The 26,288-nt window shown below is 41.5% G+C and overlaps 1 protein-coding gene and 2 non-coding genes across 3 annotated transcripts in view; all 3 read right to left on the bottom strand.

The window, feature by feature from the left end:
• The window catches only part of HAUS6 (HAUS augmin like complex subunit 6), a 46,741-nt gene that overhangs the window by 10,472 nt on the left and 9,981 nt on the right, over positions 1 to 26,288 (bottom strand). Inside the window, 17 exon segments of the mRNA XM_055790307.1 lie at positions 162 to 252; positions 1,388 to 2,368; positions 2,753 to 2,915; positions 3,764 to 3,949; positions 4,610 to 4,682; positions 6,069 to 6,159; positions 7,295 to 8,275; positions 8,660 to 8,822; positions 9,671 to 9,856; positions 10,517 to 10,589; positions 11,976 to 12,066; positions 14,530 to 14,626; positions 17,756 to 17,885; positions 18,484 to 18,668; positions 19,293 to 19,472; positions 19,672 to 19,723; positions 19,847 to 19,912. Coding sequence (XP_055646282.1) covers positions 162 to 252; positions 1,388 to 2,368; positions 2,753 to 2,915; positions 3,764 to 3,949; positions 4,610 to 4,682; positions 6,069 to 6,159; positions 7,295 to 8,275; positions 8,660 to 8,822; positions 9,671 to 9,856; positions 10,517 to 10,589; positions 11,976 to 12,066; positions 14,530 to 14,626; positions 17,756 to 17,885; positions 18,484 to 18,668; positions 19,293 to 19,472; positions 19,672 to 19,723; positions 19,847 to 19,912 — 3,789 coding nt within the window.
• LOC129782821 (small Cajal body-specific RNA 8) lies at positions 4,756 to 4,885 on the bottom strand. Its single transcript, XR_008744953.1, has one exon. It is a non-coding gene; the product is annotated as a small Cajal body-specific RNA 8 (non-coding RNA).
• LOC114014144 (small Cajal body-specific RNA 8) lies at positions 10,663 to 10,792 on the bottom strand. The gene has a single exon (XR_003557543.1). It is a non-coding gene; the product is annotated as a small Cajal body-specific RNA 8 (non-coding RNA).

Here is a 26,288-nt window from a genome sequence, read left to right as displayed (position 1 = left end):
TACTTTAGAACCATCTTGCTAAATCAGGTGGATGTGACATGTAAGGAGTGGGCTACTGAAATATTCCACTAAGGATCAAGAGGTGCAATATATTCAACTCCAACAAGTATATTTCTAATTTTTCCCACTGCTTTTTCATCAATTTCTCATTAACGTCATACCATGTTGCTGGTGCTGCTGACTCATCTATCGTAGTTCCCAATGCCCCGTCACCCTTCTCAGAACGTCTTTCAGCAACAGAGTCACAAACATCTAGAAAAGCAAGTCAAGAGTGTTACTACTGCTTCCACTTTTTTTGCTGAGGCTTACCAGGTGACACAAGTGACTCAGACCACTTTTGTAGACTATTCACAGGATGGACTTTACAAATAACTTCAAGAAAAAGAAATTAATACCTAGCAGGACAGTGTAATCAATCCTTTTGCGCAGGTACCACCTGCAGCCACAGAGGCTACCAGCAGCCAGCACCTATTTGTGTTGCTCCTAAACGCATGTTTGAAAGGCATGATCCTATCTGCTGCTCTGCATCTACCAATCAATCATGAAACAAAAATGTGTTCCCCTCTCCTCGCAACTACAATCCCAGCCACGTGTCATCATCATCCCCTCCTCTTCACATACACATCACTTGTGTGGTGCATCAATTCCACAATGGAAAATTCTACCTACATTATCCCACCATCTTCATCTGCATTTATCAATAAATACCTCTGCAGATATACTCATCTCTCTGACCAGCGCTGCCTCAGTATAGGCAAGGCAAAGCACACTGTAAGGAAATGCTTTTCGCATTATCACAGGTATACATAGCTCGGCTCAGGGCTCTAGAACAATCAATACCAATTTTGGCACATCACTGGGATAAAGAGCCAAAGTTTAACCTCAGCAGTTCTATACTAACCCTAAGTTTCAGCTTCTGCAAAAATAAAAGGCATTTCCTTTTGTATTTACCTCAACACCACCTCTAAATTCCAAACTCACTTCAAGAAGTTAGGTGAGGTTAAAGCTCATTTTTTTTAAAGCTCACCACGTTAACAGGCAGAACGTTAGTTTTCTTAGTGGCTCAATTCTCAGATCAAGCATCTTAACAATAACGTAGAGAATGCCACAGACACCAATTTGTCTCAAGCTTTCTGATATTACCAGAAGCTCACAGCATTACTCACATGTTTCTGTTGGTTTTATGTCTCATCGTCTCATCTTGCATAAGGAATAAGCATACAAATAATCTGTCTCCCTACACTTCCACAGCAGGCTTCAGCTATGCAGAGCAGGTTATTTATTTTTATTTTTTTATATATATTTATATTTATATTTATATATTTATATATGTATACCCAGTGGCAGAATAGACAAAATCTTGTTGCTCAAGTACGGGGACACTTACCCTTCCATCTACGTACTACGTCTGATGGGATTTTGTGTACCATTGATGCCATTTCCTCCAGATGTTGACAGGATACCAGTAAAGATGACAGAGAATTTTTTTTTTCATTAAGAGATTCTGGTGATGGAGTCTTGGTAAATTCTTCATCCAAACAAAAGTGTTTTGGAGAGCCGCACGATTCATATCTGTTTTCTGTTGCAAGAATTACAGTTTCACCTCCATTATGTGTTTGGTGCAGCTTCTCTTCACTTCCAGATGGAGTCTCTTCCAGCACTTCATAGATGCTGGACACGGACTGTAGATCTAGCTTCGGTGTTCCAGCATTTCCATGATTTTCTGAACCACCTGTTATGTATGTGCTGTCTGTTATACCAAAATCAGACTGTGAGCTTGCACTTAGGTTGAGACCTGCACTATAAAGTTCTGGAAGCGTCTCCTCAAGTATTCCCATGTGGGCAGATTCACAACTCATAGAAACTAAAAACGGTTTAGTGTGCATCACACGCACTGAGGAACTCTGGCAGTGGTCTGAAAGTAGAACATTTGTTCTGCTGTTGTGTTCTGAACCAGTATCTTCAGTATTCATGCTCCTCTTTATATATTGAGAAGTATGTTCCTTTGGATCTTCTACAGAACTTTTGTTCAAAACAGTACATTTTAATTCTTGTGCTTCAGTTCTCTCACCACTCTCTTGCATTCCCGATGTTTCTGAAACTGGAGATTCAACGTGATCTCCGCTCACCTGCTTGTAAGGTCTGCATTCCATAGAACTTAATGGGGACTTGCTTTCTGACAAGGGAGGATCGAAGTCAGGTACAGGAGATGCAGGGACAGAGCACACAAATCTAGAGTCTGTTGCCTTCTGCATTGTAAGTCTAGCATCCACTGGCACTTCTATCATTACTTCAGTTTCGGCCAGCTCTACGTCTGATGAGCCCTCAGTCTCAGTAGCTTTTCTCCATGAGCTTCTAATTTCATTAACTAAACGGAAAACCAAGGTAAAATTTTAGTACTTTCATACTCTCAAATCAATCTGTTTTTCTTCTGTCCCTTCAGTAACGTAAGTAATCCAAGAAGAAAAATGTAGAGCTGCTTTATATGGTTTACGCTTTATTTTCTTCCTCAACACAAAGGGGATACTACTACACAGGAAATAACATCAACGTTAAATCAAATTCACAGTATTCACATCTTATTAGGCCTACATCTTATTAGGCCTTCTATGCTGTGTTACAGAGAGAGCCATTAGGATAACCTCCAGCTTCACTGAAATGACGACCTTGTCTTGTGTGGTGTGTACAATGTCAATGAACTAATCACACTTCTAATTAATGAGTATTGCAAAAACAAAGTTGTAGAACTTACATAGATTTTCTGGAGTTCGGGGAATTTCTTTCCTTGTTAAAAATGGGTTCCGTGCCAGTAGGCTAATGAGATCTTCCATTGTCATTCCTTTTTCTTCACCACTCTGAGGCGACTCAGATACCACTGCTTTTGCAACCTGCAGGATGTTAGAGAAGGGCAACTCCTGAGAAAGCAAAATTATAACCTCTTTATTTCTGACAGTTATGGCTTGAAATAAATCCCATTCTCCAAATGATCTGAAGAGTCTGGAATTTCCTGACTCTTCTTCTATCATTTACTACCTAGGCTCACAATGACCACAGTGTCCTACAAACACAAAATGATGACTGGGGACTGAAACAAGACTTCAATTCCAAGTTCTCTTATCATCTTTAAAATGAGAAAACGTCCTCATATAGAATATATTCTAAGACACTAGTCAAGAACTGAATAAGCACGAAGACTAGAGCTGTATTTACGTAAGTAACACGTATTAGGATATGAAAAATAACTCCACCATTTCAGCGAAAAGGGCAATTTACCTTCCAAATCAAGCTGTGGCACATTTTACAGTAACCCTTGCCAAGAAATTCTTCAGTTATATCTTAAATAAAATACCTAAATGACAAAATACTTAGATTCCTGTTTAAAATTTCCCAGCCCCTGTTAAATATTTAACCTGCGTAACTTCAGAAACTAAAAGGACTGCTGAATTCTTCATATATGCAGCAGTTCATGGATTAAAGTATGAGAGGTGATAAAATCACACCACGATTCTACTGAAAGTATTACTCACTTCACCATGATTTCTAAGTATAATAACTGCACAAGTTCCATGCTTTCAGGGTGTACTTCATTGGGCAGTCACTGCTAAAACTTAGTGCCACTGATTACTATCTAGCAGAAAAAAATAGCTTTTGACATACGTAGATTACAAGGAGAATTTTATGATATAATTGGTAAACTGTTCTCTGAACTTAATGACCATTTATTTAAAAATACACAAAAAACTTTAAAATAGTTTTCCCTAACCTCTTCTGCCAGTTCTTCTGTGAATTTCTTAAGAGGGTCTTCTTTTTTGACAGGAGATTCTCTCTGGATAACATGATCATCTGCATTCTGCCATGTTTCTGAAATGGCAGATTCATCCCTTTCATCTTTTAAGATCTCTGGAGGCACAGGCTCTTCCTTCCCCTTCAGAGTTTCAGTATGCAAGTTCTGGAGGAATCACAGGAATTCTTAGAAATTTCAAACTCAAGTGTCAGAATAGCGGCATGAATACACCGCTGTACAAATTCTGAACAGCAATGGCCCGACTAGTTAATAAAAGTATTTCAGTCTTGAACTCTAACTAAACACAAAATATTTTTACAATCCTATTTTAAGTAGCACATAAGTAGTGGCTACAACAGTGTGTTGCACAGAAAACAGGTGACTCATCTGCAACTACCTTGAACACGCTACGCTACAGTGAACAACTGTGCAATGGACAACTGTATCTCCAAGCTGCTATTAGGCCATGCTATAGCCCTTAAGTTCACATACAACTTAAAGAAACATCAAATTCTGATCACTGCTCAACAAAAAGACTGTTTCAGCAAGCAGGGAATGAGCGAGACACTGTATGCTGTACTGGAAATCAGGTGCAAGTGCACCTACTTCCTACTGTCCTTTCCTAAAGCTTAATAAAGTCCCTGACAGTTAGCTTTTGCAGTTTTACAGGACTGACCCAGATGCATACAAATAGTACTTTATAAAACAAACAAACAAACCAACCACACGCCTCCCCCTCCAAATACTAAGTCTAGGCTTCAATCAGTGTAAAATGCAAATCTAAGTTTAACTTCCTTGACAGGTAGGAAATTACTGAAGAGTAACCTTTCCAATTAACAGGTCTCTGTTTTCAGATGCTTCTGACAACTCCAAAGGCACTGAAGAGATCCCTGGGCGGCTGGGGGAGTGGAAAAAAAATTTAGAGACAAAGTAAACAAGTAGCATGCAAGTCTTAGTAGAAGGCCATTACATATTGTGCGCCCCGTATCTGTCCGTTACGATTTGTCTCAATTCATCCCGGTCATCAGAAGGCAGTTTTACTATAGGGAGAACATGTGACAATTAGAGCAGATTTAGCCCTAGCTGTGTATCAGCCTCCCAAAATGAATGAATTCTGAAACTTTTTCCTTGATTATCCAACAGAAAAAGATGGGATTTTGTGACACATTTTTTAAACACCTCTTCTGTATTCTGCAATCAAAGGTAAGTGAAAAGTCTTCTGCAGATTTGATAATGTTCTTTTCCCTAGATACCCTTCCATTGAATGGCCTCTGGCATCCACAGATCTGTTCCTACATGAACTCACTGATATTTAACCTGGCTGCCAAAAACCTCAGCCTTACCACTTCTGAGGAGCATAGTGATAATTGTATAGCTCTCCAAAATGTAAGATGCAGCCCGCACCTGTAGGATAGAACGTTAATATTTGCTGCTACCCGTCTTTAGAATCAAAAGCACACAAAAATCCATGCTGTATTAAGTCACTGGAGAAATCCAGGCTTTCATTGTTAACCCCTTCGACAACTGTTGAGACCCACATGCAACTACAGCTACTGATGTTCTATTACAGGACAGCTTTCCTTTGCTAACTCCTTTTCTCTCCTAGTAGGCAACTTTCAAGTATCTGTAGGAGTCTTATTATGGTATGCAATGTTATTCGAGAAGTCATGAAACGTTCCTGGCCTAAGTAAATGACAAACAAGCCAAAAGGTTTTAAAATACCATTGGGTTGCATTCTGTTCTTTGCTGGAACTGCAGTAAAAGAAATTACAGAACAAAGTTATTTTAGAAGATTCATGCGAAAAGCATTGTTGCAAAGGTTTAGCACCGTAGTTCTGCTTGCAAGTCACATTTATTCGTCTCAGTTTGGATTTAGTTCTTTGGGGTTTTTTAAACACAAAAGAAGGGCTCTTGTCAACGTCTGTCCTTTTATTCTCAGGTTATCCTGAACATATATGCCTACCTCGATCCAATCTGAGAAACAGAATTCTGTTTTCTCCACCCACCTCTTAAAGCTAGAAAGAATGTAGTTAAAAGTGAGACAAAAACCTTGCAATGTGGCTGCTGCACATCCTGTTCAGCACCAGCTGATCAATCAGTCAACAGCTGCAGAAAGCGACGGTTACTTTAGAACCATCTTGCTAAATCAGGTGGATGTGACATGTAAGGAGTGGGCTACTGAAATATTCCACTAAGGATCAAGAGGTGCAATATATTCAACTCCAACAAGTATATTTCTAATTTTTCCCACTGCTTTTTCATCAATTTCTCATTAACGTCATACCATGTTGCTGGTGCTGCTGACTCATCTATCGTAGTTCCCAATGCCCCGTCACCCTTCTCAGAACGTCTTTCAGCAACAGAGTCACAAACATCTAGAAAAGCAAGTCAAGAGTGTTACTACTGCTTCCACTTTTTTTGCTGAGGCTTACCAGGTGACACAAGTGACTCAGACCACTTTTGTAGACTATTCACAGGATGGACTTTACAAATAACTTCAAGAAAAAGAAATTAATACCTAGCAGGACAGTGTAATCAATCCTTTTGCGCAGGTACCACCTGCAGCCACAGAGGCTACCAGCAGCCAGCACCTATTTGTGTTGCTCCTAAACGCATGTTTGAAAGGCATGATCCTATCTGCTGCTCTGCATCTACCAATCAATCATGAAACAAAAATGTGTTCCCCTCTCCTCGCAACTACAATCCCAGCCACGTGTCATCATCATCCCCTCCTCTTCACATACACATCACTTGTGTGGTGCATCAATTCCACAATGGAAAATTCTACCTACATTATCCCACCATCTTCATCTGCATTTATCAATAAATACCTCTGCAGATATACTCATCTCTCTGACCAGCGCTGCCTCAGTATAGGCAAGGCAAAGCACACTGTAAGGAAATGCTTTTCGCATTATCACAGGTATACATAGCTCGGCTCAGGGCTCTAGAACAATCAATACCAATTTTGGCACATCACTGGGATAAAGAGCCAAAGTTTAACCTCAGCAGTTCTATACTAACCCTAAGTTTCAGCTTCTGCAAAAATAAAAGGCATTTCCTTTTGTATTTACCTCAACACCACCTCTAAATTCCAAACTCACTTCAAGAAGTTAGGTGAGGTTAAAGCTCATTTTTTTTAAAGCTCACCACGTTAACAGGCAGAACGTTAGTTTTCTTAGTGGCTCAATTCTCAGATCAAGCATCTTAACAATAACGTAGAGAATGCCACAGACACCAATTTGTCTCAAGCTTTCTGATATTACCAGAAGCTCACAGCATTACTCACATGTTTCTGTTGGTTTTATGTCTCATCGTCTCATCTTGCATAAGGAATAAGCATACAAATAATCTGTCTCCCTACACTTCCACAGCAGGCTTCAGCTATGCAGAGCAGGTTATTTATTTTTATTTTTTTATATATATTTATATTTATATTTATATATTTATATATGTATACCCAGTGGCAGAATAGACAAAATCTTGTTGCTCAAGTACGGGGACACTTACCCTTCCATCTACGTACTACGTCTGATGGGATTTTGTGTACCATTGATGCCATTTCCTCCAGATGTTGACAGGATACCAGTAAAGATGACAGAGAATTTTTTTTTTCATTAAGAGATTCTGGTGATGGAGTCTTGGTAAATTCTTCATCCAAACAAAAGTGTTTTGGAGAGCCGCACGATTCATATCTGTTTTCTGTTGCAAGAATTACAGTTTCACCTCCATTATGTGTTTGGTGCAGCTTCTCTTCACTTCCAGATGGAGTCTCTTCCAGCACTTCATAGATGCTGGACACGGACTGTAGATCTAGCTTCGGTGTTCCAGCATTTCCATGATTTTCTGAACCACCTGTTATGTATGTGCTGTCTGTTATACCAAAATCAGACTGTGAGCTTGCACTTAGGTTGAGACCTGCACTATAAAGTTCTGGAAGCGTCTCCTCAAGTATTCCCATGTGGGCAGATTCACAACTCATAGAAACTAAAAACGGTTTAGTGTGCATCACACGCACTGAGGAACTCTGGCAGTGGTCTGAAAGTAGAACATTTGTTCTGCTGTTGTGTTCTGAACCAGTATCTTCAGTATTCATGCTCCTCTTTATATATTGAGAAGTATGTTCCTTTGGATCTTCTACAGAACTTTTGTTCAAAACAGTACATTTTAATTCTTGTGCTTCAGTTCTCTCACCACTCTCTTGCATTCCCGATGTTTCTGAAACTGGAGATTCAACGTGATCTCCGCTCACCTGCTTGTAAGGTCTGCATTCCATAGAACTTAATGGGGACTTGCTTTCTGACAAGGGAGGATCGAAGTCAGGTACAGGAGATGCAGGGACAGAGCACACAAATCTAGAGTCTGTTGCCTTCTGCATTGTAAGTCTAGCATCCACTGGCACTTCTATCATTACTTCAGTTTCGGCCAGCTCTACGTCTGATGAGCCCTCAGTCTCAGTAGCTTTTCTCCATGAGCTTCTAATTTCATTAACTAAACGGAAAACCAAGGTAAAATTTTAGTACTTTCATACTCTCAAATCAATCTGTTTTTCTTCTGTCCCTTCAGTAACGTAAGTAATCCAAGAAGAAAAATGTAGAGCTGCTTTATATGGTTTACGCTTTATTTTCTTCCTCAACACAAAGGGGATACTACTACACAGGAAATAACATCAACGTTAAATCAAATTCACAGTATTCACATCTTATTAGGCCTACATCTTATTAGGCCTTCTATGCTGTGTTACAGAGAGAGCCATTAGGATAACCTCCAGCTTCACTGAAATGACGACCTTGTCTTGTGTGGTGTGTACAATGTCAATGAACTAATCACACTTCTAATTAATGAGTATTGCAAAAACAAAGTTGTAGAACTTACATAGATTTTCTGGAGTTCGGGGAATTTCTTTCCTTGTTAAAAATGGGTTCCGTGCCAGTAGGCTAATGAGATCTTCCATTGTCATTCCTTTTTCTTCACCACTCTGAGGCGACTCAGATACCACTGCTTTTGCAACCTGCAGGATGTTAGAGAAGGGCAACTCCTGAGAAAGCAAAATTATAACCTCTTTATTTCTGACAGTTATGGCTTGAAATAAATCCCATTCTCCAAATGATCTGAAGAGTCTGGAATTTCCTGACTCTTCTTCTATCATTTACTACCTAGGCTCACAATGACCACAGTGTCCTACAAACACAAAATGATGACTGGGGACTGAAACAAGACTTCAATTCCAAGTTCTCTTATCATCTTTAAAATGAGAAAACGTCCTCATATAGAATATATTCTAAGACACTAGTCAAGAACTGAATAAGCACGAAGACTAGAGCTGTATTTACGTAAGTAACACGTATTAGGATATGAAAAATAACTCCACCATTTCAGCGAAAAGGGCAATTTACCTTCCAAATCAAGCTGTGGCACATTTTACAGTAACCCTTGCCAAGAAATTCTTCAGTTATATCTTAAATAAAATACCTAAATGACAAAATACTTAGATTCCTGTTTAAAATTTCCCAGCCCCTGTTAAATATTTAACCTGCGTAACTTCAGAAACTAAAAGGACTGCTGAATTCTTCATATATGCAGCAGTTCATGGATTAAAGTATGAGAGGTGATAAAATCACACCACGATTCTACTGAAAGTATTACTCACTTCACCATGATTTCTAAGTATAATAACTGCACAAGTTCCATGCTTTCAGGGTGTACTTCATTGGGCAGTCACTGCTAAAACTTAGTGCCACTGATTACTATCTAGCAGAAAAAAATAGCTTTTGACATACGTAGATTACAAGGAGAATTTTATGATATAATTGGTAAACTGTTCTCTGAACTTAATGACCATTTATTTAAAAATACACAAAAAACTTTAAAATAGTTTTCCCTAACCTCTTCTGCCAGTTCTTCTGTGAATTTCTTAAGAGGGTCTTCTTTTTTGACAGGAGATTCTCTCTGGATAACATGATCATCTGCATTCTGCCATGTTTCTGAAATGGCAGATTCATCCCTTTCATCTTTTAAGATCTCTGGAGGCACAGGCTCTTCCTTCCCCTTCAGAGTTTCAGTATGCAAGTTCTGGAGGAATCACAGGAATTCTTAGAAATTTCAAACTCAAGTGTCAGAATAGCGGCATGAATACACCGCTGTACAAATTCTGAACAGCAATGGCCCGACTAGTTAATAAAAGTATTTCAGTCTTGAACTCTAACTAAACACAAAATATTTTTACAATCCTATTTTAAGTAGCACATAAGTAGTGGCTACAACAGTGTGTTGCACAGAAAACAGGTGACTCATCTGCAACTACCTTGAACACGCTACGCTACAGTGAACAACTGTGCAATGGACAACTGTATCTCCAAGCTGCTATTAGGCCATGCTATAGCCCTTAAGTTCACATACAACTTAAAGAAACATCAAATTCTGATCACTGCTCAACAAAAAGACTGTTTCAGCAAGCAGGGAATGAGCGAGACACTGTATGCTGTACTGGAAATCAGGTGCAAGTGCACCTACTTCCTACTGTCCTTTCCTAAAGCTTAATAAAGTCCCTGACAGTTAGCTTTTGCAGTTTTACAGGACTGACCCAGATGCATACAAATAGTACTTTATAAAACAAACAAACAAACCAACCACACGCCTCCCCCTCCAAATACTAAGTCTAGGCTTCAATCAGTGTAAAATGCAAATCTAAGTTTAACTTCCTTGACAGGTAGGAAATTACTGAAGAGTAACCTTTCCAATTAACAGGTCTCTGTTTTCAGATGCTTCTGACAACTCCAAAGGCACTGAAGAGATCCCTGGGCGGCTGGGGGAGTGGAAAAAAAATTTAGAGACAAAGTAAACAAGTAGCATGCAAGTCTTAGTAGAAGGCCATTACATATTGTGCGCCCCGTATCTGTCCGTTACGATTTGTCTCAATTCATCCCGGTCATCAGAAGGCAGTTTTACTATAGGGAGAACATGTGACAATTAGAGCAGATTTAGCCCTAGCTGTGTATCAGCCTCCCAAAATGAATGAATTCTGAAACTTTTTCCTTGATTATCCAACAGAAAAAGATGGGATTTTGTGACACATTTTTTAAACACCTCTTCTGTATTCTGCAATCAAAGGTAAGTGAAAAGTCTTCTGCAGATTTGATAATGTTCTTTTCCCTAGATACCCTTCCATTGAATGGCCTCTGGCATCCACAGATCTGTTCCTACATGAACTCACTGATATTTAACCTGGCTGCCAAAAACCTCAGCCTTACCACTTCTGAGGAGCATAGTGATAATTGTATAGCTCTCCAAAATGTAAGATGCAGCCCGCACCTGTAGGATAGAACGTTAATATTTGCTGCTACCCGTCTTTAGAATCAAAAGCACACAAAAATCCATGCTGTATTAAGTCACTGGAGAAATCCAGGCTTTCATTGTTAACCCCTTCGACAACTGTTGAGACCCACATGCAACTACAGCTACTGATGTTCTATTACAGGACAGCTTTCCTTTGCTAACTCCTTTTCTCTCCTAGTAGGCAACTTTCAAGTATCTGTAGGAGTCTTATTATGGTATGCAATGTTATTCGAGAAGTCATGAAACGTTCCTGGCCTAAGTAAATGACAAACAAGCCAAAAGGTTTTAAAATACCATTGGGTTGCATTCTGTTCTTTGCTGGAACTGCAGTAAAAGAAATTACAGAACAAAGTTATTTTAGAAGATTCATGCGAAAAGCATTGTTGCAAAGGTTTAGCACCGTAGTTCTGCTTGCAAGTCACATTTATTCGTCTCAGTTTGGATTTAGTTCTTTGGGGTTTTTTAAACACAAAAGAAGGGCTCTTGTCAACGTCTGTCCTTTCATTCTCAGGTTATCCTGAACATATATGCCTACCTCGATCCAATCTGAGAAACAGAATTCTGTTTTCTCCACCCACCTCTTAAAGCTAGAAAGAATGTAGTTAAAAGTGAGACAAAAACCTTGCAATGTGGCTGCTGCACATCCTGTTCAGCACCAGCTGATCAATCAGTCAACAGCTGCAGAAAGCGACGGTTACTTTAGAACCATCTTGCTAAATCAGGTGGATGTGACATGTAAGGAGTGGGCTACTGAAATATTCCACTAAGGATCAAGAGGTGCAATATATTCAACTCCAACAAGTATATTTCTAATTTTTCCCACTGCTTTTTCATCAATTTCTCATTAACGTCATACCATGTTGCTGGTGCTGCTGACTCATCTATCGTAGTTCCCAATGCCCCGTCACCCTTCTCAGAACGTCTTTCAGCAACAGAGTCACAAACATCTAGAAAAGCAAGTCAAGAGTGTTACTACTGCTTCCACTTTTTTTGCTGAGGCTTACCAGGTGACACAAGTGACTCAGACCACTTTTGTAGACTATTCACAGGATGGACTTTACAAATAACTTCAAGAAAAAGAAATTAATACCTAGCAGGACAGTGTAATCAATCCTTTTGCGCAGGTACCACCTGCAGCCACAGAGGCTACCAGCAGCCAGCACCTATTTGTGTTGCTCCTAAACGCATGTTTGAAAGGCATGATCCTATCTGCTGCTCTGCATCTACCAATCAATCATGAAACAAAAATGTGTTCCCCTCTCCTCGCAACTACAATCCCAGCCACGTGTCATCATCATCCCCTCCTCTTCACATACACATCACTTGTGTGGTGCATCAATTCCACAATGGAAAATTCTACCTACATTATCCCACCATCTTCATCTGCATTTATCAATAAATACCTCTGCAGATATACTCATCTCTCTGACCAGCGCTGCCTCAGTATAGGCAAGGCAAAGCACACTGTAAGGAAATGCTTTTCGCATTATCACAGGTATACATAGCTCGGCTCAGGGCTCTAGAACAATCAATACCAATTTTGGCACATCACTGGGATAAAGAGCCAAAGTTTAACCTCAGCAGTTCTATACTAACCCTAAGTTTCAGCTTCTGCAAAAATAAAAGGCATTTCCTTTTGTATTTACCTCAACACCACCTCTAAATTCCAAACTCACTTCAAGAAGTTAGGTGAGGTTAAAGCTCATTTTTTTTAAAGCTCACCACGTTAACAGGCAGAACGTTAGTTTTCTTAGTGGCTCAATTCTCAGATCAAGCATCTTAACAATAACGTAGAGAATGCCACAGACACCAATTTGTCTCAAGCTTTCTGATATTACCAGAAGCTCACAGCATTACTCACAGTGCTTTTATCTTTGACATTTTTAAGGCGAATGACCTTCCATTTGTAATTCTGTAGCCTTTCCTTTGCAGCTTCTAGCCCTATACTTATATACTCTCAGACTGCTGGAGCAGTGCTTTCAGCTTTTTAATCAAAAGGATCTTCTCCATCTTGCTCTGCACCTTGAAATTCCAACACATTTGTCTACTATGCCATTTTTCCTAAAAGGGATTGCAAATGAGACATGATTCAAGTCGCCTCCCCCTCCTTTTTCCACCGTTGCTTTGCAGCTTGTAATTTGTAACTCTACACTAGGGACAGTCAGCACTTGGTCAATAAGCACTACCCAGTAAAATACAATCAGCTCATCAGCTGATTAGAATGTGCAATATCCATGTCTCGCAGAGCCCAGCCCCAAAACTGAAAATGTCCAGCTACCGCTCTGACACAGTAGGTGCCAAAACCGAAAGCTGCTCTGTTGCTGGCCCTCACCTTCCCTTAGTTGCCTTGTAACAGCCCCACCAACACATAAGCTACATGCTTTCTTAGCCACAAAATATTTTAGCAGCAGAATATAGAGTGCCATTCATTAATGACATAGACTCAAGCAGATGTCTCATTTCTAATTAACACATATCCTTTATAATTAGTCATATGTAGCCCCTCCTGGGATTGCTTTCAAGAAAGAACAGGTGAATGATGTCTCAGGTTAAAGCGTTTCACATAACATTCTCTTAGTTTCTGTACCCTCAGGCATAGTCACCAGCCCCTATTAGTTATGCTCCTCTTTATACTGGCAAATCAATTAAAATAAATTACATTGCTTATAAAATCTTAACCTTGCAACAAAAATACTGAAGAATCTTCACTAAAGATAATTCAAGTAATTTTCATAATAGAAATAAGTAAATAAAAGCACAGAACAGATAACTTCCCTATACAAAAATAAAAACTTGGAATTACAGCTACTTAAAAATTTTCACCGTTAAAATATTTAAATCAATGCCATGCATTGTTATAACAGTAATAATTTCTTCTCATCAAAGTGAGCTCTGATCAGCACTGTTAACCTAAAGACTGAAAGCAATCAACACAGATCAAACGGCACAATAACTGTGGAACAAGTATTTCAGAATGCACCAAGGAAAGATGCTTACCTGGGAGGACACCTTAAACTTCTTTTCCCAGCTAGACAATGAGAAACGTTTTATCTTTGTCTCTTTCTTGTTACCCCTCCAATCTGAAGCAACTGTTACTGTTAAGGTACTCCCTAGAACCCATGAATGAACCTTTGTACATGGATATCTGTGTCAACATCTCTCATGCAAGAAAACAAAACACCAAACAACTCCAGCATTGTTCTTTTGCCGTATCAAAAACCTCAGAGAATCTGAGATAAGACAAGGTTGAAAAATGCAAGGCAATTGTGGCAAGAAGTCATTCAGAACCAAATTATCAGAGACTATCAAAGATACTTGCAAAAGCAAGCAGTCTTTTCAACTCCAAGTAATTTTTAACAACTGTGATGCGAGACAGGATGAACAAAAAGAAGCTTCCCCTGCTCACCCACCTGAAACTGAAAACAGATGTGGACTAAAGTCGATATTCTCATCTTCTTCTTCTGCAACATCAGAACAGGGTGGCAAAGCTCTTAATAAACCAAGTACCTTTCAAAAGAAAAAAAAATTAACACAAAGCGGCTGAAAAAAATCCACATATCGACATCAATTAACAGACAACTATTTAAAAAAGCTTTTCTGCAAACCAGATTCAACATGAAACTTCTCTCTCTCTCTCTACTGAGTTAGCTAGGTTAGGTATTATCTCAGATCCCTCTATCATCGTGTCAGAATGGAAATTACTGTTCATTCATCAAACAGATCACTTTAAAAAGTAAAAACAAAACTTAGCAGATGTTCACTGAATCACAGAATGGTCAGGGTTGGCAGGGACCTATGGAGATCACCTAGTCCAACCCACTGCTAAAGCAGGTTTACCTACAGCAGGCTGCACAGAATCACATCCAGGAGGGTTTTGAACATCTCCAGAGAAGATTTCACAACCTCTCTGGGCAGCTTGTTCTACTGCTCTGTCACACTTAAAGCAAACAAGGTTTTCCCCACATTCACATGAAAATTCCTGTGTTGCAGTTTGTGCCTGCTGCCCCATGTCCTCTCACTGGGCACCACGAAAAGAGCCTGGCCCCATCATCCTGACACTTGCCTTGAAGGTATTTGTAGACTTCTCTTCTCCAGGCCAAACAGGCACAGTTCTCTCAGCTGGTCATAAGGGAGATGCTCCAGTCCCTTAATGATCTTTGCAGCCCTCCACTGGCCCCTCTCCAGTCGCTCCCTGTCTCTCCTGAACTGGGGAGCCCAGCGCTGGGCACAGCACTCCAGGTGCGGCCTCACCAGGGCAGAGCAGAGGGGCAGGACACCCCCCGCACCCGCTGGCCACGCTCCTCCTGATGCAGCCCACGCTGGCAGCGGCCTTCTTGCCCACCAGGGCACACTGCTGGCCCACGGGCCACTCGGTGTCCTCCAGGCCTCCCAGGCCCTTCCCCGCAGAGCTGCCTGCCAGCAGGTCAGCCCCAGCCTGTGCTGGTGCGTGGGGTCGCTCCCCCCCGGCGCAGGACCCTACCCCTGCCTTTGCTGAGCTTCATTACGCCCCCCTGCCCCACTGCCCAGCCTGCCCGGGCCCCGCCGAACGGCAGCGCAGCCTCCGGGGTATCAGCCGCCCTCCCAGTTCTGTATCATCAGCAAATGTGCTAAGGGGACAGTCTGTCCCTTCATCCAGGGCATTGATGAATAAATTGAACAAGACGACTGGACCCAGTGCTGACCGCTGGGGGACACCACTAGCTGCAGGCTTCCAGCTAGACTCTGTGCCACTGGTCACAGCCGTCTGAGCTCTGCCATTCAGCCAGTTCTCCATCCACCTCACTGTCCACCCATCTAGCCCACACTTCCTCATCTTACCTATGAGGATGTTATTGAAGACAGTATCAAAAGCCTTTCTGAAGTCAAGGCAGGCAACATCCACTGCTCTCCCCTCATCTACCCAGCATCTTTGCAACATAGAAGGCTATCAGGTTAATCAGGCATGATTTCCACTTGGTGAATCCAAGGTGATTGTTTCTGATGACATTCTTTTCCTCCACAGGCTCCAGGATGACCTGTTCCATTACCTTTCCAGGGATGGAGGTGAGGCTGACCAGCTTGTAGTTTACTGGGTCCTCCTCTCTGCTCTTTTTGAAGACTGGAGTGCCACTGGCTTTCCTCCAGTCGTCAGGCACCCCTCCTGTTCTCTATGACCTTTCAAAGATGATGGAGTGGCTTGACAATAGCATCTGCCAGCTCCCTCAGTACTCAGAGATGCATCCCATCGGGGCCCATGGATTTGCATAATCTCTAACATAATCTTCCTCAACCAAGGGAAAGTCTTCCTTTCTCCAGACTTCTCTTCCCTCTGGGGTCTGGGAAACCAGAGGACCGGCCTTGGCAGTAAAGACTGAAGCAAGGCATTCAGTAACTCTGCCTTCTCTGTGTCCGTCACCAGGGCACTCACCTCATTCAGCAGTGGACCCACATTTTCCCTAGTCATCTGAAGCTCTTCTTGCTGTCCTTGACTGCCCCCACCAGATTTAATTCCAAATGTACCTTAGCCTTCCTCATCACCTTCCTCCATGTTGTACTACATCCCTATATTCCTCCCAAGTGGTCTATCCCTTCTTCCACATTCTGAAAAGTTCCTTCTTCTGTCTGAGGTTTGCCAGAAGCTCCTTACTTATCCATGCAGGTCTCCTGCCCCCTTTGCTCGATTTCCTGCTCATGGGGATGCACCAGTCTTCAGCTTGGAGGAAGAGATGCTTGAATATTAGCCAGCTCTCTTGGACCTCACCTGACTTTCAGAGCCCTAACCCATGGGATCTCTCCAAGCAGGTCCTTGAAAAGGCCAAAGTTAGCTCTCCTGAAGTTCAGGGTTGTAATGCTGCTTTACTGCCCTTCTTCCTCCATGCAGGATCCTTGAACTCCACCTCAACCAAGTCACTGCAACCAAGGCTGCCACAATCTTCATATCCCCAAATAGTCCTTCTTTCTTTGTGAAGACACGGTCTAAGTGCACACCTCATCGTGTTGGCTTCTCCACCAACTGAGCCAGAAAATTATCATCAACGCTTTGCAGGAACCTCCTGGACTGCATGAGACTAGCTGTGTTGTCTTTTCAGCAGATACCAGGGAGGTTGAAGTCCCCCACGAGAACCAGGGCCTGTGATAGTAAGGCTACCTCCAATCATCTGTAGACCTCATCAACTTCTTTTTCCCGATCAGGTGGCCTGTAGCAAACAGCCACAACAGTGTCCCACATGTTGACCCGCCCCTCAATCTTTACCCATAAGCCCTCAACTCATTTTGCATCCATCCCCCTAGGAAAAGCTCACTACATTCCGCTTGCTTCTCACACAGTTCAGACTGATGCTATACAAAAACTCAGTTTCCATGGGGAATGGACATGGACAAAACCAAAACTAATCAGCTTGCTCTTATGCTGATCTACTGTCTTGACAAGATGGTTCCATCCTCCATCTCAAATGAAGAACCAGCTGTCATTAAGACAAACGCATTTTTAAGAAAGACTACTTCATAAAGCGATTTCTGGTATATTGTGCTTTCTAATTCCCTAACCTTACATATAAAGTTTAAGTGTTGCAACGGAACACTCCAGCTTAGATGTACATCCTCTCTCACTTTCATCCTTTCTCTTCCCTGAAATCAGATAAATTGAATGCTACTTACAGGACTCTGATCTAAGATTAAATTAAAAGGACACTGGCCAAGAAAGTTTTCCCACATCACTTTCCAGTCCTCCTGTTTTCTAGAAATAGATCCTCTTGTTGACAAAAGATCCTGTTGCTCTGTTTTCACCCTATAACATATAAGCACGGAAAATGAAATAACACATCTGTTAGTGGAGAAAACAATGCTGCATGAAGATGGGAAGTATTACATGTTCCACTTACCCTGCAAAATCTTTGCTATGTATCAGTTTGTGTATATGTATTTTAGTATAGTTCTTCCAGTTCCACTGTAAGAAACATGAAGACTACCTAGCAGCTGCTTTTTAGGTTGTGAATTTCAGTTAGTTCTTAGTGCAGGCACAATCAGATACACACTTAAAGTTCCCCTAAGCCAGTTTCAGATAAAAGTTTCAAAATCCCAGAACTGACTAACATAACAAGAAAAAAAAAAACATAAAGTCAGACCACCTAGCAAACAAAGTCCCCAGGAACAAAGCCAAAAATATTAATGAAGCAAGGACAAAAAGCTGAAGTTACATAGAGAAAAATCTCAGTTAAACATTACACAGACAATCAAGACAACTGTATTTCCCCGAGTGAAAGGAAAAATATTGAACCAATATGTTCTCAGTATAAATTATATTATTTAAGAAAAGACTCAAAGGTAGAAAGACATGATCATTAGACTAAAGAACAGGGAACCACCGAAAATTTCCAGACAATTACCTGTTCGCTTCCAAATTCTGTAGTAGTTCATTGCAGAGCATAATACTGTTCTCAGTGAACTGAAGCAGCTGACTTAAATCACACTGACAATGTTCATCTCTCAGTGCCCTCTGGGCTTCATTTAATAACTTAATGACTGTTAAGAAATTCAGGTTTTCAGCTTCATATATATTTCCTGTGCAATGCTTGAAGTACAGCAAGCAAGAAAAAAAAAGAATGAGTGAACAGCATCAACATCAGAAAGTTAAGTCTTCTGTAGTCAGAGCAGGGATACCAAGTTCCACTTTGCAATTTTGATTCGGTCCCTGATTGCTTAATTTTTCAAAAAATGCACTGTACATTTAAGCCTCCGGTTTGTTTTCTAGAATCAGCTGTTTGAAAGGAGCCTGTAAAGAAATATGAACTAAGAAAACTTCAATCAATGAGGTATTCTGTTTAACTAGTGTTCCAAAAGATGTGGCCAGCCTAAACAGCACCATATACTACACAATGGAAATAAAAGCTCATTAGTTAAAGCAATAGTTAAACTGATCAACCTAGCTTTAACATCTAAACAACAAAAAATCAAATACTGAGACAAACCTAATGATGCAGTTACTGAACTTAAGAGATTAATGGCTGAAACATAACCAATGCCAAACAGCACCATAATCATAACAAACTTTTACATACACATCACATATTTTATCCATCCTTAAATCATCTCTTATCATCTGTGAAGTTTTCTTTTCTTAAAGGTATCTAATTACACCCCTGGGGACTAAAAAAAAAAACCAAACAGTTTAAAAAGAAGGACAAAAATTACTTACTTGGCATCCATCACTCTTGACTCTGTCACACAACAGCCTGGGAACACTGAAAACATTAGCTCCATCTAAAACGCACTGACCAGCACAATCTTCAAGTACATCAAGTACAGAATCCACTTCTTCCTTTTCTTTTTTCAGAGATGCAAGCATTTCTATTACAAGTGTCCACATACTGCGGACCTTAATAGGCAAGGACAAAAACGTTACATTAAAATGTTTACCATAATACTTATCATTAGTATCAAAACTGCACGAAAGCAGAAGAAGGGTCTAGCGTAATCAGACATAGACAAGTGGAAATAACAATATCTAAGAATAAATGTTGCAGAAATGTAAGAAGAAATACAGTATGTTGCCATAGGACAAGAAAAATGCTCACCTTCTTTATTTTCTCAGTTCTATCAGTTTTGTTTTGGTCATGTTGTTCTGTCCTACAAGCACACGTAAAACAGAAGTTCAAGTGGTCTACAACAAAACTATAGTTCATATTTCATAAAATTGAATAAGAAATCAATCTTATATATGCTAACTTAGTTACACGGAAAAACACTTACTTGCAAAACTGCATCTTCAGGACTGCATATTCAGACTCTATCCGCTTTCTTTCTTTAATTAAAATTCTAGGAAAAATGTTAACAGATACCATAGATTTTTACAAAATCCCAAGTTTCTACTCTGCTATTCTCTGAATTCCTTAAAATCACTAAACAATCACGCTCATTCTTTCAAAATCTGTGTACTGAGGTAGGTTTGGAACAATGGGGGGGAAAAAACAAAACAAACAAACCAAAGCAAACAAAAAACCCCCCCCACACACAGAACACACAGAGAAAAAAAAGAAAAAAAATGGGGAAAAAAAAAACAAACCAGGAAAAACTCAAAACCAACCTAAAACTTATTATCCTTGATTTCATTCACCATGACTTTGTGCAGAAAGACAGACAGGAAAGCCGCGAAGATACTTGCAAATTAAGCAATCAAGCTGTCACTTACTCTATTGCATAGGAAGAGCTTTTATTAGACCCAAGAACAACAGTGTACTAGAAACGTACATTAACAATACAAACCTCCAAATATATTCAGCAATTGTACAGTACCCAAATCCCTCAGTTTCAAAAAATCAGAGAACAGAATACTGGGGTACAAGCAGCTGGACCACCAAAGGTCTTCTGCCAAAGCCACAGTGCTCTTGTTAAATTTTTAAGCATGTAAAACCACAGTGGGCTGATTTTCAGAAACACTGGGTGCCTGAATCATGCTGAATTCTAAAGGATCTGCAGAGTTCTGATGCCTTGTTGAGAATGAAAAAAATACACAGAACTATGTTTTTTAAAGGGAATCACTCACGAGGTAAGCAAGAGCAGTAACAGTTCTGAAGCAGGGTGAGAGGAGATTCAGAATTAGAAATCACAGATGCTTAGGATACTTCAACCTCTGGAAATTATATTGTTGAGCCTTCCACTGAAAGCAAAGCCTTCAGTTAAGTTACTCGTGGTCCTCTCAAGCCAAGTCTTGAATGTCTGCAGCAAAGGAGATTCCACCACTTTTCTGGGCAACCTATTCCAGTGTTCAATTGTTCTCACAAGAGATTTTTTGTTTTTAATCCAGATGGAGTTTTCCCTTAAGCACCTTGGGCCTGTTGCCTCTTGTCCTGTCACCATACATCTTTATCAAGACAGTACCTCCATCTTCTCTACAACCACTTTTTAGAACATTGTGATTAAATCCCCTGAGCTCTGTCTTCCTCAGGCTAAAAAAAAAACAGTTTCTACAGCTTTTACCCATACGTGTCAAGTTCTCCAACTCTGTGATCATTGTGGTCCTCTTCTAGAACCTCTGCTATCTTTCAATCTCTCTTCTCAACTAGGAGAACCAAAACTGAATACAGCATTCCAGGTATGGCCTTAGAATTGTCAGGTAGAATGACATACACCTCTTGATCTGCTGGCTGTGCTCCTTTTCATACAGCTTAGGAAACTGTTGATCTTCTTGTCTACCAGGGCACACTGCTGACCCGTGACCCCAGCCAATCTCCCGCAAGCCTGGGCTGCTGTTGGGATTATTCCATCCCAGGTGCAAGACTTTACGCTAATCTTTGTTAAACCTCACACAATTCTTGTTGGGCAAGTCTTTAAGCCCAGCAAGGTCTCTCTGTATAATGGCTCCCCATTCTAGTATACCTACCTTTCCTCACAGTTTGGCATCATTTGGAAGCTTGGTGGGTTTGCGTTCAATTCCATCATCCATATTCCTTATGAAGACATGGAATAGTATAGACCCAGTATCAACCCCAGAGGAAACCCACTTAGGGTCTGCCACCAGTTAAAGACTTCAAGGCATTACAAAACTTTCAGCTCACCCCTTCAGCTAGGTTTCTGTCTTTCCAAAGATGACAGAGCAGTTCTGAAATGATGCCAGGTAAGTATCTCTGCATCCTTGGATGCATTCCCTTAGGTAGCAAAGGTTTCTGTATGTGAAGTTTGGACACATGAACCTCTGCTTTACCCTCTATCAGAGGTTTGTTGCTTCTTTCACTGTTGCTTCTTGGCACAGAGACTGGGCTACTGACCTCATCCATGAACACTGAGGGAAAGAAGGATTGGGTATTTCAGCCTGTGACACTTGTAACTTAACTTACCATTTCCGTCAGAAGCAGCCATAAATCCTCTATGAACTTCCACTTCCTAATAACATATCTATGGAAGACTTTTTTCAGGCTCTTGGAGATTTAGCTAAACTTTGACCTTCATAACTACACCACTGCACCCCTGAAAAATATTTCTCTGTTTATGTCTGGAAGTCAACCTCCTTCTCCATATTAAATATGCTGCTGCTTTGGTTTCTGAGCTTTATCACTAGCTAACTGTTTTAACCAGGTTGGTTTTTTTCCACTTAAGGCAATGGACCACACTTGAGCTTCAGCAAGGATTTCTGAATATACCCTAGCACCCCTGCTAGGGTATATTCAGCCCTTCTGCTTTCCACAAGGTACCTCCTAGCAGTTTCCGGGACAAGTGGAAATTTGTTCTTTTAAGTCCAGTGCCATTATTCTTCCACTTGACTTTCTCATGCTTCTTAGGATCTTAAGTACTACAGCCTTGATTGCAGTGACCATAAGGCTCCTGTTGGCAATTACATACCTGGAAATTTCTCTTACCTGTCCCCAGCAAATTCAAAAGAGCACCACTCCTACTCAGCACACCCACTGATTGCATTACAAAGCCATCCATGATGCAATCCTGTTTCCCCAGATTGCTAAGGCACTACTGCATTGCCTTCCCAGCAAACACCAGGGTAAACTGAAGCCCTCCTGTCCTGGTTTCAGCTGGGCTAGTTAATCTTCTTCTTAGTAGCTGTGGTTTGGATTTGGTGTGGTGAGAATAATGTTGATAACACACTGATGTTTTTAGCTGTTGCTAAATCATGTTTACACCAAGACAAGGACTTCTCAGTTTCTCAGGCTCTGCCAGTAAGAGGGCTGGATGGGTACAAGAAATGGGGAGGGGACACTGCCAGGACAGCTGACCTGAACTAGCCAAGGGCATATTCCATACCTAAAAGGTCATGCTGAGTATATAAACTGGGGGGAGTTAGCCAGGGCCAGCCGAGCACTGCTGAGGGACTGGCTGGGCATTAGTCAGCAGCTAATGTGTAATGGCCAGCAAAAATGTTGTGCATCACTTGGCTTTGTCCTTTTGGATTTTGTTCCTCTCTCGCCTTCTCTACTTTTCATTGCAATTGTTGTTGTTATAATTCTTACTATTGTATTTCATTTTATTATTAAATTGTTCTTAACCCACGAGTTTTAACTTTTTCTCCAATTCTCCTCCCGATCCCAACAGAGGAGTGGGGAAGCGAGTGAGCAGCTGCATGGTTCTTAGTTGCCAGCTGGTGTTAAACAACTTTGTGGTTGATGCTCAACATGGGGCACGAAGGGTTGAGGTAACGACAGATTTGACTAGTGTGTTAAAACAAATTTCTCATAAGTATCTATATTTGTTGAATAATCACTCACCACAATGTTGATTTCTTTGCTCTAGAAGTTGCTGCCCATGATCTCAGGGTTGTGTTATGTACTTTACTTGCAGAATGTGGTCCCTGTTGTGCTGTTTATTGTCCTTGGAGCCTGGACAAAAATTATCATTGTGTTGTACTATATAGTGCGGGGTTCTGATACAACAGGACTTGCTGGTTATGAAATTTGGTCTGTGTACTCAGTTACCATCCCCTTTGTACTTTGGGACTCATCCAGCGGGAACTATTATTAGTAATTACACCTTTTGCCTTGTCTCCCGTGGAGGAAAGAGACACCCTTCCACATCTTGCCCTTCCCGCCAGGTTAATTACAGTAGCTTTGAGAACACTGAAAATTTTTAATATTCTTGGGATGCTGAAACCAGCATGACCCTATTGCTAGGAATGCTAAATGTGTTCCTGGTCTTAGGTTAAACAACTATTAAGAATACCACACAGAGATCTGTTGTCAAGTTGGATAGTTATGAGTGGAAAGGCGTGTGGGACATTATGGGCAAGTACCTAGGACAGTGGGCATCTCCAGTGTTTCAGAACTTCACCCCTGAACAAGTGCAGAATCGGGGAAAACTAACAAAATATTTGGAAGTATGTTACCACCCTGGCAGTTCCAGAGAGGCACAAAATACTGCAACGTGCTGGGGCCTAGACCATGCCTACCAAGTCCTGTTGAATGCTATTCAGCACCCTCAAGGGCAACAGAAAGTCTCTGGATCTGACGGTAAAGTGACAGGCACTGCAGCTACGCGAACCCCCACAGCAGACACTGCAGCTGAACCAGAGAACCAACCCATGCTGCTATCAGTCGCCCCTATACACAAGAAGAAATGGACAGAAGTGTCAGCTTGTTTAGCAAAGGAGGACAAAGCAGGGCCATCGCAGGAACAGGAGGAAGAGGCAGAACAAGAGGTAACCACTTGATCTCTATCCCTGAATGAGCTGCAGGATATACAAAGATTTTAGCCATGATCCAGCTGAGCAAGTTATCACCTGGCTACTTCGATGCGGGGATAATGGGGTCTAATAGTTTGGAATTAGAGGGTAGGGAAGCCAAGTAGCTGAGGTCACTTTCTAGAGAAGGGGGCATTGACAAGGCAATTCGAAGAGGGACACAAGTCCTCAGCCTCTGGAGTGTCAAGTGTGAAGGTATCTCTTCAAGGAGGACATTACATGTTGCCCAGGCAAGTGGACTGCAATAGAGAGGTATCCAGTACCTGAGGGAGTCAGCCATGAAAGAGATAATTTATTATGACCAGGACAATGCGCAGTTACCCACAGACCCCAACTAAGTCCCATGCACGCAACCCATGGGCGGAAATTTGTATGGAGCACACCATCACCATATGCCAACTCATTGGCAGTAATAACCTGAAAAGATGAAGCACCACTGACAACAAATGAAGTGGCTCACCAGCTCTGGGAATATGAAGGGAACATCTCGACCTCCCTTGTCTCAGCTATCCAGGAACTGGTCTAGCAATTCAAAAAGGATCGATCCTACTCCCCACCTGTACAGATCCACACCTCACCTACTAATAGTAAGTGCCCTTCTGCTTGAAAGGGAGAACACAGGAAGTACACACCACAGAGTACGCTGTGGTTTTCCCTGTGGGACCATGGACAGGACATGAGGAAGTAGAATGGAAAACCCACCTCAACCCCGAAGGCATGGGTACATGAATTGCAAGGAAAAATCAAAAATAAGGGTTCTTGCAGGAAGGTTGCTGCTCCAGTCTCCAGTGGGCAGTTTCCCACAGAGTAGAAGAACTGATCTTACTCCTGATCATAGGGAAAGGAATTCTAATCCACTTTTACAAGTAAGTGGAGAATCCTGTGACCAAGACTAGAGGGGCCCTGCCTCCAGCCAGGTGGATGGAACAGCCAGGTTTACCGGATGTGGCTCTGATGGCATGGCACATCAGGCCCATAGGAGTATAAGGCTTTAGCAGATACCAGTGCACAGTGTACCCTAATGCCATCAAGCTATGAAGAGGCAGAATCCGTTACCGTTTCTGGAATGACAGGGGATCCCAACAGCTAATTGTATTAGAGGCTGAAACAAGCCCAGCTGGGAGTGAGGGCAAAAGTACTCCACTGTGACTGGCCCAGAGGCTCTGTGCATCCTTGGCAGAGACTATCTCAGCAGAGGGTATTTCAAGGACCCAGAAGGGTACCAGTGGGCTTTATGTATAGCTGCCTTGGAGACGGAGGAAACTAAGCAGCTGTCTACCTTGCCTGGTCTCTTGGAGGACCCTTCTGTTGTGGGGCTGCTGAAAGTCAAAGAACAACAGGTGCCAATCACTACCACAATTGTGCAATATTGCACCAAGACTCCCTGATCCCCATTCATAAGCTGATTCACCGACTGAAGAGCCATGGAGGCATCAGCAGGACCCGGCTCACCCTTTAATAGCCCCATATGGCCAATGCAGAAGTCTAATGGAAAGTGGACGCTAACAGTAGGCTATCGTGGCCTGAATGAAGTCACAACACCACCGAATACTGCTCTGCCAGACATGCTAGAACTCCAATACGAACTGAAGTTAAAGGCAGCCAAGTTGTATGCCACCACTGACTGATAACACAAATGCTTTTTTCTCAGTCCCTTTGGCTACAGAGTACAGGCCACAATTCACTTTCAGCTGGAGGGGCATCTTAATACACCTGGAACTGACTACCCCAGGAGTGGAAACACAGCCCCGCCATCTGCCATGAACGGATCCAAGCTGCACTGAAACAGCGTGAAGCTCCCTAACACCTGCAATATACTGAAGACATCATCATATCGGGTAATACAGCTGAAGAAGTTTTTGAGAAAGGGAAGAAAATAGTCCAAATCCTTCTAAAAGCTGGCTCTGCCATAAAACAAAGTAAGGTCAAGGTACCCGCACAGGAGATCCAGTTTTGGGAATAAAATGGCAAGATGGACATCATGACATCCCAATGGATGTGATCAACAAAATA

This window comes from Falco peregrinus, chromosome Z (assembly GCF_023634155.1).
Source record: "Falco peregrinus isolate bFalPer1 chromosome Z, bFalPer1.pri, whole genome shotgun sequence".
NCBI classification, from domain to species: domain Eukaryota; kingdom Metazoa; phylum Chordata; class Aves; order Falconiformes; family Falconidae; genus Falco; species Falco peregrinus.
The sequence above is the reverse complement of the archived record's forward strand: the minus strand, read 5'-3'. Positions and strand labels throughout refer to the sequence as shown.